The sequence below is a fragment of the Wasmannia auropunctata genome, unplaced genomic scaffold (assembly GCF_000956235.1).
Source record: "Wasmannia auropunctata unplaced genomic scaffold, wasmannia.A_1.0 LD336090.1, whole genome shotgun sequence".
In the NCBI taxonomy this organism is placed as follows: domain Eukaryota; kingdom Metazoa; phylum Arthropoda; class Insecta; order Hymenoptera; family Formicidae; genus Wasmannia; species Wasmannia auropunctata.
The window spans coordinates 378,525-396,160 of record NW_012026800.1 but is presented as its reverse complement, the minus strand read 5'-3'; the positions used below and the strand labels follow the sequence as shown (position 1 = coordinate 396,160).

The following is a 17,636-nucleotide window of genomic DNA, read 5'->3' as shown; positions in this document are numbered from 1 at the left end:
GGCGCGCGCGCGCGCGCGCGCATCGTCAGGTGCAATATCTGTCTCCTCTTCTGGTGGTATCTTTTTCCGATAAAATACGCGGCCCCGATATACAACACAGCGTTGCAGCGTGACACGAGACACACATACATACACTCGCGCTCACACGTAGCACACACACACACACATACACACACACACGCACGACCATCGTGCATTGGCCATAATGTCATCCCGAAGGCTGCTTCTTGGTAATTTTACAAAGGGTTCGCTCTTCCGTGAAGAGTATACGGCACGCTTTTCCAGGCGATACCTGTCGTTTATACGGACTACGCTACTGCTGGCGCGCGAGGACGGCATGCGCCCGTGTTGGTAGACGACGACCAGTCCGCCGCGTCGCGCACGCACACACACACATACGCACGCACGCGTGCTCTCTCTCTTTTCTTCTTGCGGCGCCCTGAGACCCACCACTGAGAGTAGAGCATGGCTTCTGGTGCATCCTCCTTGGACAGTGCTGGGAGCAGCGGTGAGTGACAGTTTTTATTTTCAATCCTCCTTTTTGTGCGGCAAGTGTACGCGGCCGCTCGCTCGATAACGTGCATATACGCGGCTAACGTCAGCGCCGTCATTGTATTTTTAATTGCGACGTCAGGACGACGCGTCGTCGTCCTCGGCATCGTCCACGACTCGCCGCCGCTGCAGAAATATTTTTATCAAAGAATTTAACTCCACGGCGTTTCGAGAAGTTCCCTCGACTTGAAATGTATCTATCCCACCGAACACAGATTGCAATATTGCGGCAACGTTGTAACATTTTTGTAACATAGCTTTCTAGATATTTTAGATGCATATCCCATCAAATACAGATTGCAACAGCAATGTTGCAGTAATATTGTAACAAGAATGTTACAATATTGCTGCAACATTGCTGTTGCAATCTGCGTTTGATGGGATAGGCCTCTAAAATATCGCTAGAAAGCTATATTGTTGCAGCAATATTGTAACATTCTTGTTACAATATTGCAGCAACATTGCTGTTGCAATCTGCGTTTGATGGGATAGGCCTCTAAAATATCGCTAGAAAGCTATATTGTTGCAGCAATATTGTAACATTCTTGTTACAATATTGCTGCAACATTGCTGTTGCAATCTGCGTTTGATGGGATAGGCCTCTAAAATATTGGCTGCAGAGCTCGTAACTATATTGCATCATTCAATATACTTGATTATGATTTTTATTTACTTTCGCGATGTGCAAGATTCTACTTATACGATTTCGCAATTTCGTAAGACAATTTTTATCATCAAGAAAAGTAGCGTTTGTTCCCGATAAATGAAATACTGCGGCGGCGGCTGTACGTGGGTTTGAAAGGAAACGCGACGCGAGTGTCGTGTCATATTGTTTGTAATAAATGAAATATCGCCGATGATTTTTTTCTTTTTTGTTAGCCGTGGAAAACAATGAATCACACTATGCTTACATGCGTGACCTAGAGTTTCTTTCCTGGTGAAAGCTGACGGAGGCCACTGATTATGTTGTTCCCTCTACTGTAACAAGCTGTATCGGACTTTTTAAATTTTCATCGTTAAATTTAACGCGCTCTATTCGAGGATAATATTCGAGTTTAATTTTACTCTTTTTCGCACTGAATTCTTTCGTCCCCCCTTTTTCCATTCGCGCTCTTCTCCATCTCTTTATACGCGATTAGTATTTACATCTTGAAGTAATACAGGTGTTTATAATTAATTTTCCAGATGGTGCACTTAACATGGGTAAGAGATATTTTTAAACAAGTGTTACAAAAATACATGTGCATATATATATATATACATAGATCCCGTCCATGTACGTCACATTTTCAATAGATTCTCTATGTGATACTTGTTGTCGCATTTAGTATTTGTGATAATGCTTGAGAACCGATTATAAATCGTGGTATATGCACCAATATGTAGTATGCAACATATTTTTTTTCCTTTTGAAATGTTTCCCGTACTTGTTATTATTATTGGTTTGTATACCTGTCACACAAGTTAAGTTAGTAAAATCAAACGCGCGTTTCATTTTTTTGTTCACATTACACATTTTATATTGGGTTACATCGATTATTTCTTTGATGTGTTTGCTGTTGGAATTGACACTTGTCTGTGGCGTAAAACCAGAGGGGGATAGCGGGAGCTATGGCAGTGTTGGAAGCCCAGTCGGCGGCCCCGAGTGTCGTAGCGACTATGATGGTTTGCAGGCTCAATGTGATCAGGCGATGCATCAGCTTCAGCTACTTAGGCATAAGCACTCCGATACCATAAGACGGTTTGTTTCGATTTTGTTTGATCCCTTGGTCTTGCTATTCGGTCTTTCACTGTCCCTTTCTCTCTCTCCTTTTCTCGTCATTTTCTTTTATTCTAACAGTCGTTTTTCAATCCTGTACATATCTCACTTTTTTTTCCTCTCACGCTTAAAGCTTCACTTTCAGACTAATTTCAAATCAACTGCGATGTAAAAAGCAGTCTCTCCTTAAACGCAGGTGTGAGATTACTATGAAAGAATTGGAGTACTATCGGGGGCAACATATAGCAGTCATGAATCAACTGGAGGCCACATCGCAAGAGAGCTCTTCACTGCGAGCGAAATATGGCGAACTGGCGAACGACAAGCAACGATTGGACCGGGAGGTCCAGTCACTTCAGAAGGAACTTTCGGAATTGCAGCGAATGCAGAACCAAGAGGTTCTCGTCCCCGAGGCCACGGGCAACGATGCTATGAATCAGCATTATCTATCTGCGCTACGAAAATACGAGGCTGTCAAGGACGAATACGATTCCCTTAGGAAGCGATACGACGACCTGATAGCGTCTCATTCATCCGCCGTTAATAAGGCAAGTATATATATCATCGATAAGCGTGTTTATTCCTGTACGCAACGTTGTCGCGCATAGATTTTTCACGCCCAATGAGAAACTTCAATACAAAATTGCACGTCCGTGTCAATCAATACAGCTAGAGTTGTCGCAAGAGGAAGCTAAGAGATTGAAGAAGCAGTACGACACCGTTCTGGAGGAGCGCAACGGCGCGTTTCGCGAGCGCAACGGTCTCAAGCAGCAGTGCACCGCCGCGATTCGCCAGTGGGACATCGCGCTGAGGGAGAGGAACGAGTATCGCGAGGCGCTCGCCAAGGTGCAGCAGCAGCACGAGGAGGCGGTCAAGGAGATCAATCAGGCGATGATGCTGCGCATGAAGGCCAGCAAGGATATGAAACGTCTCACCGAGGAGCGAAACGCCGCCCTGCAGGAGTACAGCTTAATCATGGGGGAGCGCGACACGGTGCACAAGGAGATCGAGAAGCTGGGCGACGACCTCACGCAGGCGTATACGAAAGTCACGCATCTGGAAACGCAGAATAAGCAGCTCGTTGACGAGGTGATGAAATACCAGTAAATCAAATACAAATCGTAAATTTTCTGCAGTGAAAATACTGCCACTCGGCCACTCAAGTGGCAGTATTTTCACTCTTCGGAGTGAGATTTCACTCCAAAAAATTTAGAGAGTTATTTCTCTTCTCGGTAGAATGTATTTCTATTGCTGCTACGATCTTACCTTCGATCGTGATAAATTCCCAAAAATTCGTACCGTTGACATTTCAGCGAGATCGACAGTGACACACTTCCGATCCGCCGTTAAAGCTCAGTGTCACTTCGTGACACACGGACGATTGCGAAAACGAGGTCCTGAAATAAATTGTTATACAAGTTGGAAACTTTCAGTTTGCACCTGTCAGTTTGCTCGATTATCAGTACGCTTTTGTTGCCGGTCGTGTATGTCGCTGTCGATACGCTGTATATAAGTTGCGGCTTAACGTAGGGTAAAAAGAGAAGCGTCAGGATTAAAGAGAACGATTATTAACTGTTGCGCGTACCACACGTGTTTATTTTTAAAAAGCTGACGAATCTCGTTCTCGCTGAAGGCGAATTCGAAATTCATTGATGTTATACAGATTTTTATACAGTTTTATCGAAATAAACGGTATGTTGTGACGCTGACTACGATTTGTTACATCGAATGCCGTTTATTTGCAGAAGAAAACATTGTCTTATCAAATCGAGACGCTGAAGCGGGAGATCTCTTCCGCTTTGCAAGACCGAGACGACGCCCTGAAGGTGTGTAACGAGTTACGGCAGAAATTCGGCGATTACTCCGAGGGCTCTAGCCGGGACTACAAGCATCGTTTGGAACTGAATTCGCTCAGTCACGAACGCGACAGTGTCAGCAAGGAGGCCGAGAAGGAGACCAACACGAGGGATTACGCGACGCGAGACAAGCAGCGCATGGACAACTTGGAGCAGGCCAATTTGGAGCTGGATAAACTCAGGAAGTCCGTGGACACGCTGCAAGCGGAGCTCGAGGAGGCCATTCAGGAGGCCGAGGTGTCGAAGAGGCGGCGAGACTGGGCCTTCAGCGAGCGCGACAAGATAGTGCTGGAGCGGGAGAGCATAAGGACTCTGTGCGACCGATTGCGGAAGGAGCGCGATCGCGCGGTCTCCGAATTGGCCGGCGCCCTGCGCGACTCCGACGACATCAAGAAGCAGCGGAACGAAGCGTCGAAAGAGCTGAAGGATCTGAAGGAGAAGATCGAGTTCGGCGATCACGCGCTGCGCACCAATCAGCTGATTGACGACAGCAACGACTGGGAGATGATCCCGATTCACGTTGAGCCCGGTAGAATCTGCCTGGACTCGGATCGCGGCGACCTGGGGCTGATCCTCGTCGGCGGACGCGACAGTCCGTACTATCCGAACGACACCGGCGTCTACGTCGCGCAGGTGACGCAGGGCAGCGCCCTCGACGGCAAGCTACGGGTGAACGATTGCATCGTGCGTGTGAACAACGTCGACTGCACGTCCGTGTCGACCCGCGTGATCCTGGAGACTCTGCGCTCGTCCACCGTGAATCCGGCGACGCTGATTGTGAAGCGCCGTCGGATAACTAGACGGTCATTGAGAACTACGCAGCTGTCGGTCGGCACAGTGCCGCACGGCATTACTCTGGAGCTTGGAATCTACATTTCGAAAATATCGCCCGGCAGCTTGGCCGCCAAGGATGGAAATCTTGCCGTGGGAGACAGAGTGTTAAACGTAAGTTACATGAGAAACTACTTTTATTATTTATAATTTGTATACACGGAAAGAACGATTTTGTTGAAAGGTCTAAAAATTCTGCTAAATACAGATCTGAAGATAATTTTTTGTTGAATTATCAAAATAATTTGTTGGAATGTTAAAACTGATGAGCATTGCGATAAAACATTTTGATATTCTAGCAATCATTTTGACTTTCGCACAAAATTATTTTCAGCAAAATTGTTCTTTCCGTACAGATTTCGACAGCTCATTTATAATTTATAATCTTGCATGTTAATAAGTAATTGTAATATGCAAAAAATATATATCCCATACCATATCGATGTTTTAAATTTTTAAGCTAAAAATATATTCACATTAATTTTCTATATTAATTTTCAGATTAATAGTAAACCCATGGACACCATAACTACGGTGCATGAAGCGATGTCCATTCTAAACGACGACACTGTGGACGTGCTGACCATCACGACGTTGAAAGGTATTCCGGTGCCCTCCGCCGCCAGCTCGGAGACGATAGACGGCAGTTTCGTGGCGGAGAAGCAAAAGATGGTAAACAGCTGCTCGCAAACCGAGCAGGAGAGAATGATGCTGAAAGCCTCGTCGGACGACTACGAGAGGCGGTATCTGTCGACGAACTTTGCCGACCGCAACGTCTACAAGGCCGCGAAATCTGTGAGCGGCGAGAAATCGAGCGGGATCAGCAACGCCTGGGACAACTTTCGCGAAAAGATCGACATAGTGCGCGGCCGCAAGCACAGCAAGGAGCGCGACGAGAGCAAGAAGAAGGGCCATCGCAATTCTAGTCCGAACACGTTCGAGCAGGAGCAGGACGCGATAGCGGAGCTGGACTCGGTGATCGACAGCTACCACAAGAAGGCGAGCAACAGCAACAACGGCGTGCTGAAGCGCAGCAAGCGCCGCGGCGCCGAGAAGATCGAGAAGAACGGCGGCACGTGGCCGAAGGCGCGCGTCGGACCCCTCATACAAAATGGGACCGGTACTATACTGCACCCGCGCAAATCGAAAGAACGCTTCCCCCTAAGTGTACTCCTGCATCCACCAAAATACGATAGCTATACCAATTACAACCGTATCTCCAACCCCATCCCCCTGACCAACTTTTCCAATGTCAATAATCGTCATACCGTTTACAAAGCAGTGGAGACCCCGTTACCGAGCTTCAAGACCGGACAGCTCTTTAGCCAGAAGCCGTCGTTCACGCCGGCGGTGCAGTTCAAGGACATACCGATCGACGGCGGCAGCAAGAAGCCACCGTCGACGGAGTTCGAGAGCAGCGCGTCGGAGACCGGGCGGCTCGGCTCCGGGCTGGCGCCGTCCGAGACCAGCATCGACTTCTCGGTCAAGTCGTCCGGCGGCGCCGGCCGCGACGTCGACTCGTACTTTGCGAACAAACGGCCGCAAAAGTACACGACCGGCAGCAGTAGCGACACGCAGGTGACCACCGACACGCTGCAGCACAACCGCGTGCACTCGCAGCTCTACTCGTCGGGCATCGGCGGCTCGTCCACGTCCGCCGCGTCGACCACCAGCGGGCCGACGTCGCGACAGCAGATGGCACCCGGTAACTTTCCCTTTTCCCCGCATCACCCGTACGCCATCACGTCGTCGCACCTGCACCATCTGCATCCGCATCCCACCACGCAACACCACCAGAACTCCCTGCCCTCGCGCTATCCCTCGCCGCCGTCGCTGCCGTCCGCGCAATCGGGCGAGTCCATCGGCCTGCCTGACGCACGTACCTACTGTTTCGAGCCCCCGTACAGCCCCGGGCCCTCGCAGGCGAATCCAACCACTTTCGGCCACCTGCACACGCCCTCCGTAGATCTGCACTATCACAAGCCACGAGCGCTACCGCTCGGTATACCCTGCGACACGTCCATCTACGGGCACGGATACGAGGGCGGCACGTTGCCGGGCCGTAAGGAGGACCAGCGCATCCGTATACCGTCCAACACCAGCGTCACGTCCAAGAGCAGCGTCGGCAAACTGTCCACCGGCAGCATCGAGAGAACGTCCGAGCGCGGCAGCCCGATGCCGACGTTCCACGTGGAGGTGTTGAGCCCGGGCACCGGTAGCACCAGCGGGATCGGCAGCAGCAGCGGCGGCACCGTCAGAGGAAGCAGCAGCGGCGGCGGCGGCGGCAGCAACAAGCGCGCCAGCATGCCGGATTATTGTTACTCCCAGCCACGACCGGCGCCCGGGGAGCTGCGCAGAGTCCACATAGACAAGTCCGTGGAGCCGTTGGGAATCCAGATCTCGTGCCTGGAGAGCGGCGGCGTGTTTGTCTCCACCGTGTACGAGCACAGTCTGGCGTCGCAGGTCGGCCTACAGATCGGCGACCAGTTGCTGGAAGTTTGCGGTATAAATATGCGGAGCGCGACCTACCAGCTGGCCGCCAATGTTCTACGTCAGTGTGGTAACTCGATTACAATGCTGGTGCAGTACAGCCCGGACAGTGAGTAGAGTATTTTTGCACCAAAAAAAAAATGCAGTCCTTGAAAACGCACTTTTGATAATCTGCAGCATGTTTTTCTCCTTTTTTTTGTTCAAACGGCATGATTTTACGCGCTCTTTCTCCGTCTTCTGTCTCAATCCTCTTCCCCGATCGATTGTCTCTCGACAATAGAGAGAGTCTGCAAAACTTTTCACCGTGACTTTTCAGGATATTTTGTTTCCATGAGCATTGAGCATTGGAATAAATTTAAAAGAAAAAAAACTTGCGTTTTTCTTTGCAAGAATACACCGAGTTAGAAGGCTCAGCGTCCTCGAGTTCGTCGGAAGCCGGCGACGGTGCGGCGACCGGAAGTCGCAGCGGTTCGCCGACGCCGTGCAACAGCCCGGAGGCACCGCGTAAAAGCGCAGTGGAGACGCTGGAGCCCGCCGAACCTGAGCGGGACGCCACCATCACTATCGCCACCACCGCCCCCACCGTCACCACCACCGCCGTGCCGACCATGAGCACGCTGCGCGTCGAGCACCTGCGGCCGTCTGCCTCGCTGGAGGTGAGAAGCACGCAGGAGCGGGAGGGGCGCGAGATGAGGCCGTCCGCGTCGTTGGACATCAACATCCGCAAGCCGGAGCTACGCAGCGCCGCCACGCTCGATCGGTTGAGTCGCGCGCAGATGATGCGGCAGAACGCGATGAGGAGCCCGACGCAGGAGGAGCAGAACCGAAAACCGCCGCCGACCGGCGAGCCCCGGTATCTGCTGATCGAGACCAGGAAATGCTCGAACCTCGGCATATCGCTGGTGGGCGGGAACGGTGTCGGTATCTTCGTGCATTCCGTTCAGCACGGCTGTCTCGCCGAGGATGCCGGTCTGTTCGCCGGGGATAGGATTCTGGAGTACAACGGCGTGGACCTGAGGCAGGCGACCGCCGAGCAAGCCGCGCTCGAGCTCGCTCGGCCGGCGGACAAGGTGACGCTGGTCGCTCAGTACATGCCGGAGCGATATAACGAGGTGAAGGACAAACCGGGCGACAGCTTCTACGTGAAGGCGCTGTTTGACAGGACCAGCGAGGTAGGCGACAGCTTGCAGCTGCGATTCAGCAAGGACGACATCCTATACGTGGACAATACCATGTTCAACGGCACGCCGGGCCACTGGCGCGCCTGGATAGTCGATCAGACCGGTCGTAGGCAGACTTGCGGGATAATTCCCAGCAAATTTAAGTAAGTTACATTTTTGCGTTTTATTGAATGATGGAATATTTTTTTTTTAACGGAGAAAAAATACGATTGATAAAGCAATATTTTAGTCCAAATAATTCGTAACTGTTGGTATACGTGACTTATCTTCAGGGTTGAAGAAGAATTGCTCCTACGACGGTCTCTAGGCGACTTGGAACAAGACACTGGCAAACGCAGCGATACAAGGGCGAGAAGAAGTTTCTTCCGTCGGAAAAAACAGCAGCAACGGTCATCCAGCAGTAGAGATAGCACTAAGGAAATATCACATCTGACGGGAGTCAATTTGGGATGGTACAGCGACAGTGGAACGTTAAACGAGGATACCCTTCCTGCGAGTTACCAGCGCGTCGAGAGATTCGATTGTACGTATTACCAACTATTCTTATCTCAATCCTTTGTGTTTCCTGACAAATTTAACATTTTAAAACTAATAATTTAACTTTGCCAACTTCAAATAGAAATAAAAGGACTATAAAAATTTTTAATATTTCTTTTTAATAAAAACGAAATATTGGATATAATTTATTAGTATAACAGGATGAATATTACTGAGAAAAACCAGGAAAACCTGGAATTCTCAGGATTTCATTTTTACCCTTGAAAATCATGGATTCTCGTGGAATTTTACTGATACTCAGGGAAATTTTTTGAATTTTTAAAATTTAATTTTTTCTCTTTAGAAAGTAAATGTGGCCCCAAATCGGAGGCCCCTGATATTGAAAGTTAATTATTTTATTTTAAAATTGACATACTATGTAAAGACTCTTTAATCTAAAAAACGATAACCCGGAAATAATAAATCTGGCATTAAGAGTCTAATAACGCAGAACTTGGTGCGTGAAACAATTTAATTTTTACATATGTAGTTACATCTCCGTACAAAATCTTTCATTACGTTCGAAAAATTTTTACATATGTAGTTACATCTCCGTACAAAATCTTTCATTACGTTCGAAAAATTTTGTATGGAGATGTAACTATTGTACATATGAGAAGATTAAATTGTTTCACGCATAAAGTTCTATACGTTATTAAAACTCTTAGTGCCTAATTTATTTTAAAACTGTATTGAGAAATTCTCTGATTTTACCTGGAATTTTGAATAAAATTCCTGGAAAATCCGAGAATTTTCAAGGAATTCTGTTGCAAAATTTAAGTACCCACCCTGTAATATTAATATTAATACATGCCTATAAAAATATTTTATTTTTTATTTTGTTTTAAATTTTAATACATGATATTGTTTAAAGCATTTTTGTTTGGATAAAGTTCAGATTGTCTTTTACAGGAGAGGAAATAATTTCCTTTTATGTTAAGTTTGAAAACCAAAAATTTTTTAAATATTTAACAAAACTACGCAAAGCAAAATTTGATATGAATAATAAAATACAAAATAACTTAATTTTAAAAATACAGGAGAAAATGCATACAATGTAAGAATTTTATGTCGAATTTAACTTGACAAGAGTCTTAAGGGTTAATGTTAATTAAAATGATAGCTCTTCAATGCTATTTACAATGCATCTTTACACGTTGGATAAGTATAATGATAATTTTGTTTATTTCCGATAACAGATCCTACTCTGAGACCCGTGCTGATCATCGGTCCGCTCAGCGAAAGTGTGGTAACGAAACTTTTACAGGACTACCCGGGACAGTTCACCAGGTGTCTGGCAGAGGCGATGCATTGTTCGCAGTCAACTTTGGAACAGGGATTACGCGATGCGCTCTACGTGGATTACAAGAAGAAGGGCAACTATTTTGAATGCACGACAGTGCAGGCCGTTAAAGAGCTATGCGATAAGGTAATGCTAGCATATTTTTAAGAATGATATAATTTCAAGTAAAAATTATGGTAATATATTGCCATGTGAATAATATTGTATGATGGTAATGAGAAAAGTAACCGATTGATACTTATTCGGTAATATTAACTGGTATATTTATTTATGGTTGTATCCATTGTAGAATATGCACTGTATTTTGGATGTATCGATGGCTGCCATCGAGAGGCTTCATAGACATCAAATTTACCCTATCGTCCTATTAATCAAATTCAAAGATAGGACGCAAATCAAAGAGGTAAAGGACTCCAGATATCCGAGCGACAAAGTCAGCACGAAGGCTGCGAAAGAGATGTTTGAGCAAGCGCTCAAGATAGAGGCGGAATACAAGCAATATATCTCCGGTAAGCAAATCGTGTTTCTAATTTTATTCGCGTACGTAAAAAAAATGTACGCATCTTTGTACGTGCTTGCTGTTATTTCAATGACGTATACTGTAGCAAATTAGCTCAACGTTTCATAATATCGATTCACAATATTTTCTTTCCTACTTTGATTTGGAATATATACGTTAGTTTGTCACAGCAAAAGATAAAAAAAATTTATTAATTTATGCCGTGAATCAATTGAAATGAAATTATATTTATTCTAACGCCGTAATGTGATAACGTATACGTTTTGTGACATGCGAATATATTTACTTATGCTCCAATAATATATTTCAGCCGTGATTCCGGCGGGCGTGAATGTGGCATATATATGCACACAGGTGAAAGCCTCGCTAGATGAGGAACAGAGCAAAGCGCTGTGGATTCCTAGAGGGGGTCCCTGACACAAAAGGGGGGGTCCCCACAAGCCGCAGTGGAAATCAATCTAAATTCCACCAGGGGGCCCTTACGTCGTGCATATATGCGAAAATTGTGCAAAATCTTCTTTTGCAAAAGTTCTTTTATTTATGGTCTCTTGATTTCGGAAGAAGGATACGACACGCTCCGCAGATTTCTTTTTTTTTTTTTTTTCTTTTGCTTGACGAAGGAATCGCTCAATTTGGTTGTGATAAGACGAATTTTTGCGAACCACATTTTGTTTTAGCGCATTTAACTCGTTGAGTTATCACAGTGTGAAACAGGTACGTACAAGTATTTCAGTTTCCGTCGCGGTTTTTTTTCACTTATCATTCGAAAGCTGAATTATTTTGCAAACTTTTAGCTTATACGAAGTTATTTTCGCTTTTATTTCCGCATCAGTATGTCAATATATAGCTCATCTTTGTGATCACCGTAAATCTCTATTGACTAATCTATAGAAATCTATAAAAGCTACAAACTGAATTTATTTTTGAATGATTATCTTTCTCGTGTTCTTTTTTGGAATTTTACCTTCTTGAAGAATATTGCAAGTGAAAAGTATTGAAATACCATAAAATTAATACTGGCTATTTCAAGTATTCACTTGCTCATTGCTGATGACAAAATAGAAAAAAAATAGAGCATACAATTCGTGTTCAATAGTCAATTTGCTTGTGCGAATATTGCAAGTGAAAAAGCCATGAAATTTGTGCTGGCTCTTTCAAGTATCTACTTGCTCATTGTTGATGGGTGAAAAAAATAGAGCAAACATTTCGTGTAGTCAAGTTTGCTTTGATCTCCGATCGCGTATAAAATCAAGCGATGCAACGGGAAAATGCAGCTAAAATTGATAAGATCAATAATTCGTACGAGACCATAAATTATTATGAAAAAAAAATACTCGTCGTATTATGGCCCGTTACAAAATTGGTGGATTAATATTGATGAAGTGACTAGAAATTGATTAGAAAATAAGTTGAGGCCGTTTTGACGGCTGTCAAATTGCTAATTAACCCCTCAGATCAAACTGATGTACAGATTAAAATTGATTGGAAGTCGATTATTTTAAGTAGTGAAATTGTGCATAAAATATATCAATATTACGTTGTATATATATTCATAACATTAAATTATATTATATAACGTAATATTACACATCATACACATACACACACACACACACTCACACATTTATATTTTATATATAAGAGAAAGAAGGCTACTTGTATATAATTTATTTGCGCAAGTTTACATATTTACTAATTCTTAGTTTGTACAATTCAAATTTAATGTATTATTTTATATTATCTTTTTTTTTTAACTGTGTAATTATTGAGAGAAATATTTTATCTTGCACACTTGATGTATTAAAACAGGTTTGAGGGGTTAAGAAATTATTGAGTTAGGGAATTGAGGCGAAAGAGAGGAAAATGTCAATGAGAAAAAGAATGGAATTGACACGAGCAATACTCCGTTTTTACCGAATTGTAAATACTAGCGTCGAACCGTAGTATCTACGTATAACCAGCCAAACATAGTCGGCGAGAGTTGAGAAACTGACAATCGCGATTCGATCGTAACCGGATACGCGCGATCGATCTTTTCTTATCGTCTTAAGATCGGAGTTTTTGCGAATTTATACCATTTCTATTTTTTAAGCGAGCTACTTCTTACACGAGCTTATATATAGGCGTTTTAACACGATGCGGTTAACACGAGTTCGCGAGTCACACATACACAGCATGTACTTTTGAAAGTGCATCGTGGATCGCGGGAGGTCCACGGGTGTTATCCGAAAAAGCGGTTACATATATCTTTGTACGTTCTAATAATATTATTTGTAAATACGACTTTTCTACCGAGAGATATATTTGATTTAAGGGGTATCTTTTAAATCGATGTAATTAATTTTAACGCTCGTTTAGTACGTATGAGTTAACTGTATCTGTACCTGAATCTTGATTTCTTCGTAATTTGGTAGACGCGCTTTGGGGATACAACAGTTTGGACGTGTCTTTTTATGCGGTAAAATAAGTAGTGCACGGGAGAAAAAAAAATAATGAAAGTTAACAGCGTTTTAGCTAACTGCGAGAGTCCAATTGAGAAAATAATCTTGTTAATTCAATAACCAAAACCAGTCATCATCATCATCATCGAGCAGCTCTTTTTCGTTCACTGCTGGACACGAGACGACTTTCTTAAGAAATTGTTCTATTAATACTATTATCGAATTTAGATTATGCTCAATTAGATTGCTGTTAGCTAATGCTATTGGTGCAACATTATTTTTCTTCCGTGTACGTAAAATCGTATTCGCGTAAATATCGGTACCTATGACGATACGACGAGCGAGAGGGGAGACCATTTTCCTCTTTGCTCGAAAATTACTTTACCTTTGATATTACAAGAAATCAGCTTTTTATTACAAAATCATCTTACGATGCAATTAAATGCAGTTCGGTGCACTTGTGATAATACAAATATAATAATCATCTACGCGAACAATTCGACGACTTGGAATTGTATCTGTCGCGTATCACGCGGAAAAGAGTGAGAACAAAGGGGGATACACAGAGAAATGTAAGAAAGAAAAAAAAAAGAACGAGCTTGTTGGTTACACGCGAAATTTTGTTTTCAACGAGACAATATCTAGATCGTAAGTTAGAAGCGAGACCAAAAACTAAAGAATTATTAACGCTAATTCCTAAGGATTGTGATTAAACTTGTTGTCGTACTCCGGTAATAGCGCGGCGCGTTTAATACAGAGGAAGAGAGAGATTTACGATAGATGTGTACTTTTTAATAGATTCGGGGGTTTGTCCTGCGTGCGAATTAAATATTCTCTCAAACATTTCGCACGCCAAGAGAACGCGCTCGTAATGTATACATGTGCTTTAAATGTATACGCAGGGACCAAAAACATTGATTGGTGTCTTCGAAACATGTGAAAGCCATATGTTTATATGGAAGCTTTTAAGGGGGGAAAAAATACGAACAGCATAAAAAATAACTTGACAGACGAATTTCTAGTTTTCTGAGAGGAAAACATTTTTTTACGGGTACGAGAAAAAAAAATGTAACATACATATTGCGAGTGAGAAGCTTGTAAATCGGGAGGGTTAAATTCTCGGACAATTACTCTCCTTCCAGCTATTTCGAACGATGTTTGTCATGTGGCGAAAACAAAATTTCAATAAATAAAACTCGATAGTTCGGAAAAATCGAGAACAAAGGCGGAGAACGAGGAGAGAGAGAGAGAAAGAGAGAAAGAAAGAAAAAGAGGAAATTAAAGCTGTTGCGATTATTCTCTCAATCACAACACTGTGATACTCATAGTATATTACTTCGATGACATATCAACTTAACAATCCTTTTACATACATATATATATATATATAAATATATATATTATACATATACGAAATACATATTTTGGGCAATACTTATAGATATGTACGTTACATACAAGTGTATAACAACGCACTTTCAATATTTTTCATCGTAAGCACGTGATTCTGACGCAACAGTTAGCTTAATGTATATACGAAGATGTGAAAGGGTCGATATTATTGTATTTTGCGATTTTGGACAAGTCAAATCCGGCTCGATCGCGAATGCCATTAAGGGGACTGGAAGGTCAAATTGCCTGCTTATTTTTATGCTTATTTTTGCCTTTTTTTATGAAGAGTAGAGAAACATTTTTTTGCTGTAGAATTATGGATATAAGTATATGAAACATAGACACAGCGAAAGTATAGTCCATTTCGTAAATACATTCGTCGTTTTGCAGCTAGTCTTCTTTTCATCTAAGGCAAATTTTGTCACAAAACATACTTCCAGTTATTGAATACAATAAAAAACAAATAAAATTAACGCACATTATTAACAAAAAATTGATTTTTTTTCAGTCCAAAAAAAATTAATATTTTGGAATGGAAAGTTTTCATAGGATTATTTCTAATTTATTTGCGAGGAACAAATGTATTGGGAGTGTGATTTGGTTTTGCAAGGTATGACACTAATGTCAGTGTCGAAGACATTCTAATCACAGTTATTTTTTAATACTTTAATATTACTCCATCATATTTAGTCTTTTTCTAACAATAGACGCAGTAAACATCGTGTTTATATCATTAAAAATGGAGCTTCCTAAGAGCATTTTCGACCTCATGTTGCATTATCAGTGAAGTAATACGCTATTAGAGCTGAAATACACTTTCATAATTTCGAAGAAATGCAAAATTTGTTGAAAATTAGATCAATTCCAAAGAAGAATCTTTTTATCGTCGCGGAATCCATCTCTTGTCAGACAAAGTCATAGAAAACGTAAGGAAATATTTTGATTAAGATATTTATGTAATAAATCAGTTTTTGAGAAAAAAAACCTTCTCAAAACTAAATCACACTCCTAATATAAACAGCATTGCTTTAAAATTTCAAGTCGATGTAATGCTTAGATTTTGAGAAAATTGAAAAATCAAATTTTCAGAAGACATTTAACTCTTTGCGTCACGACCGGACTCAGCGTCCCATCTTTTTTCGCTCAGTTATTAATTATTCTGGTTTTTCGACGTTAAGTACCGGCTTTTTTTGTTTTCGTAGAGTCCCTGGAACATAAATAAGTGTTTTAAAAAAGTAGACAATTATAAATTTTTATTTGCGTAATTATTATAACTAAACAAGTAGTCAAAAATTGTGCTTTTTTTTTTTAAATAAAAAGTATTTTTTACTAAACTATTATCAATATGAAAACGACAATTTAAATTTATTTGTGATCTTAAAGTTTTTTTCAGATATTTTTGCTCGTTTTTTTATTATAAATTGATAATCTTCGAAAAATCTGGAAAAGTCGATATTTTCTGTAAATCCAAATAAGTATTTCGAATGTCTCTTATAATTGTGTTCTAGAGGTTTTTGGATAACTAAATTCTAATCTCAAATTAAAATTTATAATTCAATCTAACGTGACGAAAGTGGTATGATGGATTACAAAACGAAATTTGAATTTTAAAATTTTTAAAATTTTGACTTCTGATTCGGAATTAGCGACCCGAAGAATCAACGGGTACAAAGTACCCGTATCAAAAAAATTGGTTTGATACAAAAATTTGTGACACAAAGGGTTTTAATGTTTTAATACAATTTCCATATTGTTTATACTTATAAACAGTATTTATAAACTGTCTAGGTTGTAAAAGCAAACAACTTTTTAAAACTATATCCTCTTTATTAATTTTCTTTCTGTTTGTTCCTTTTGCTTTGTTGTGAACCAATTTTTGTGCGCCAATGTCGGTATCATAAAAATGGATCTTCATCTTCCTTATCACAAATGTTTATAGTCCGTGAAAATTGAAAATGGCAGAATTTTCCGACTCGAATTAGTTCGCTCTATCTGCATGTGAGCGATGTCACGAAAATTACAAAACTCCTTTATGTATTACCAAAAATACCAAAAAAAAATTCACTTGGACATAATAAAAAAAAAAGACAGTTGCCAGTTGCTGCCAGTCATATCGTGTAGCACGTTTAAATTAGGGCTGGTGATTTGCTTCGAAGCTTCGACATTAAAATCTTCGAATTCTTTCGAAGCTTCGAAGTTTAAGGTGCCTTCGAAGTTTCGAAGTTTAAAATTAATTTCGAAGCTTCGAATATTCGAAGTAAAAAGTAACAGCCCTAGTTTAAATAGTAAAACAAAATCGGGAACGCATATTGTCATCTGATTTTGTCTCCATGCGCCGTTCGATATTCGGCTGTAATTTTTGAAATTTTAAAATGTAAAATTTTAGAGTTGAACCTAGAAAATGTTTGTAAAAATGCAACAAAATCAATATTTTTTTACCTTTTTCAGTCTTCTTAATTTGCATGAACTCGAAGCTAATCCAGTTAGAGGCTTAAACAATAAATCTCTTGCTTAATAAAATCTTTCGAACCTTTCAAAACAGTCGTTCAATGGTTTGCAGTCAGTATCGCAAGAATCGCGTTTTCCGTGTTTCAAATTACTTGGTAAAAAAAACGAATATTTATCCTGTTCGCCAACCGAGAGCGACGATCGCGCGGATTAATTCAGCGTGCGGCTCACGACTGGTCTCCATTTAGTATTCTCCGCTGTTTTCTATGACGAACAACTTGCATGTGCCACCTGCCTCGATCGCACTAATCGTCCGATACACGATA

General features: G+C 42.0%; 1 protein-coding gene across 1 annotated transcript in view; it reads left to right on the top strand.

Moving 5' to 3' along the window:
- The window catches only part of LOC105447819 (disks large homolog 5), a 13,561-nt gene extending 939 nt beyond the window's left edge, over positions 1 to 12,622 (top strand). Inside the window, exons 2-13 of the mRNA XM_011686028.1 lie at positions 286 to 508; positions 1,738 to 1,755; positions 2,146 to 2,293; positions 2,508 to 2,859; positions 2,981 to 3,400; positions 4,057 to 5,112; positions 5,500 to 7,597; positions 7,879 to 8,812; positions 8,942 to 9,192; positions 10,406 to 10,635; positions 10,799 to 11,018; positions 11,340 to 12,622. Coding sequence (XP_011684330.1) covers positions 466 to 508; positions 1,738 to 1,755; positions 2,146 to 2,293; positions 2,508 to 2,859; positions 2,981 to 3,400; positions 4,057 to 5,112; positions 5,500 to 7,597; positions 7,879 to 8,812; positions 8,942 to 9,192; positions 10,406 to 10,635; positions 10,799 to 11,018; positions 11,340 to 11,446 — 5,877 coding nt within the window. The 5' untranslated portion in view covers positions 286 to 465 and the 3' untranslated portion in view covers positions 11,447 to 12,622. The remainder of the gene's footprint in view (positions 1 to 285; positions 509 to 1,737; positions 1,756 to 2,145; positions 2,294 to 2,507; positions 2,860 to 2,980; positions 3,401 to 4,056; positions 5,113 to 5,499; positions 7,598 to 7,878; positions 8,813 to 8,941; positions 9,193 to 10,405; positions 10,636 to 10,798; positions 11,019 to 11,339) is intronic.
- Positions 12,623 to 17,636: the final 5,014 nt, after the last annotated feature.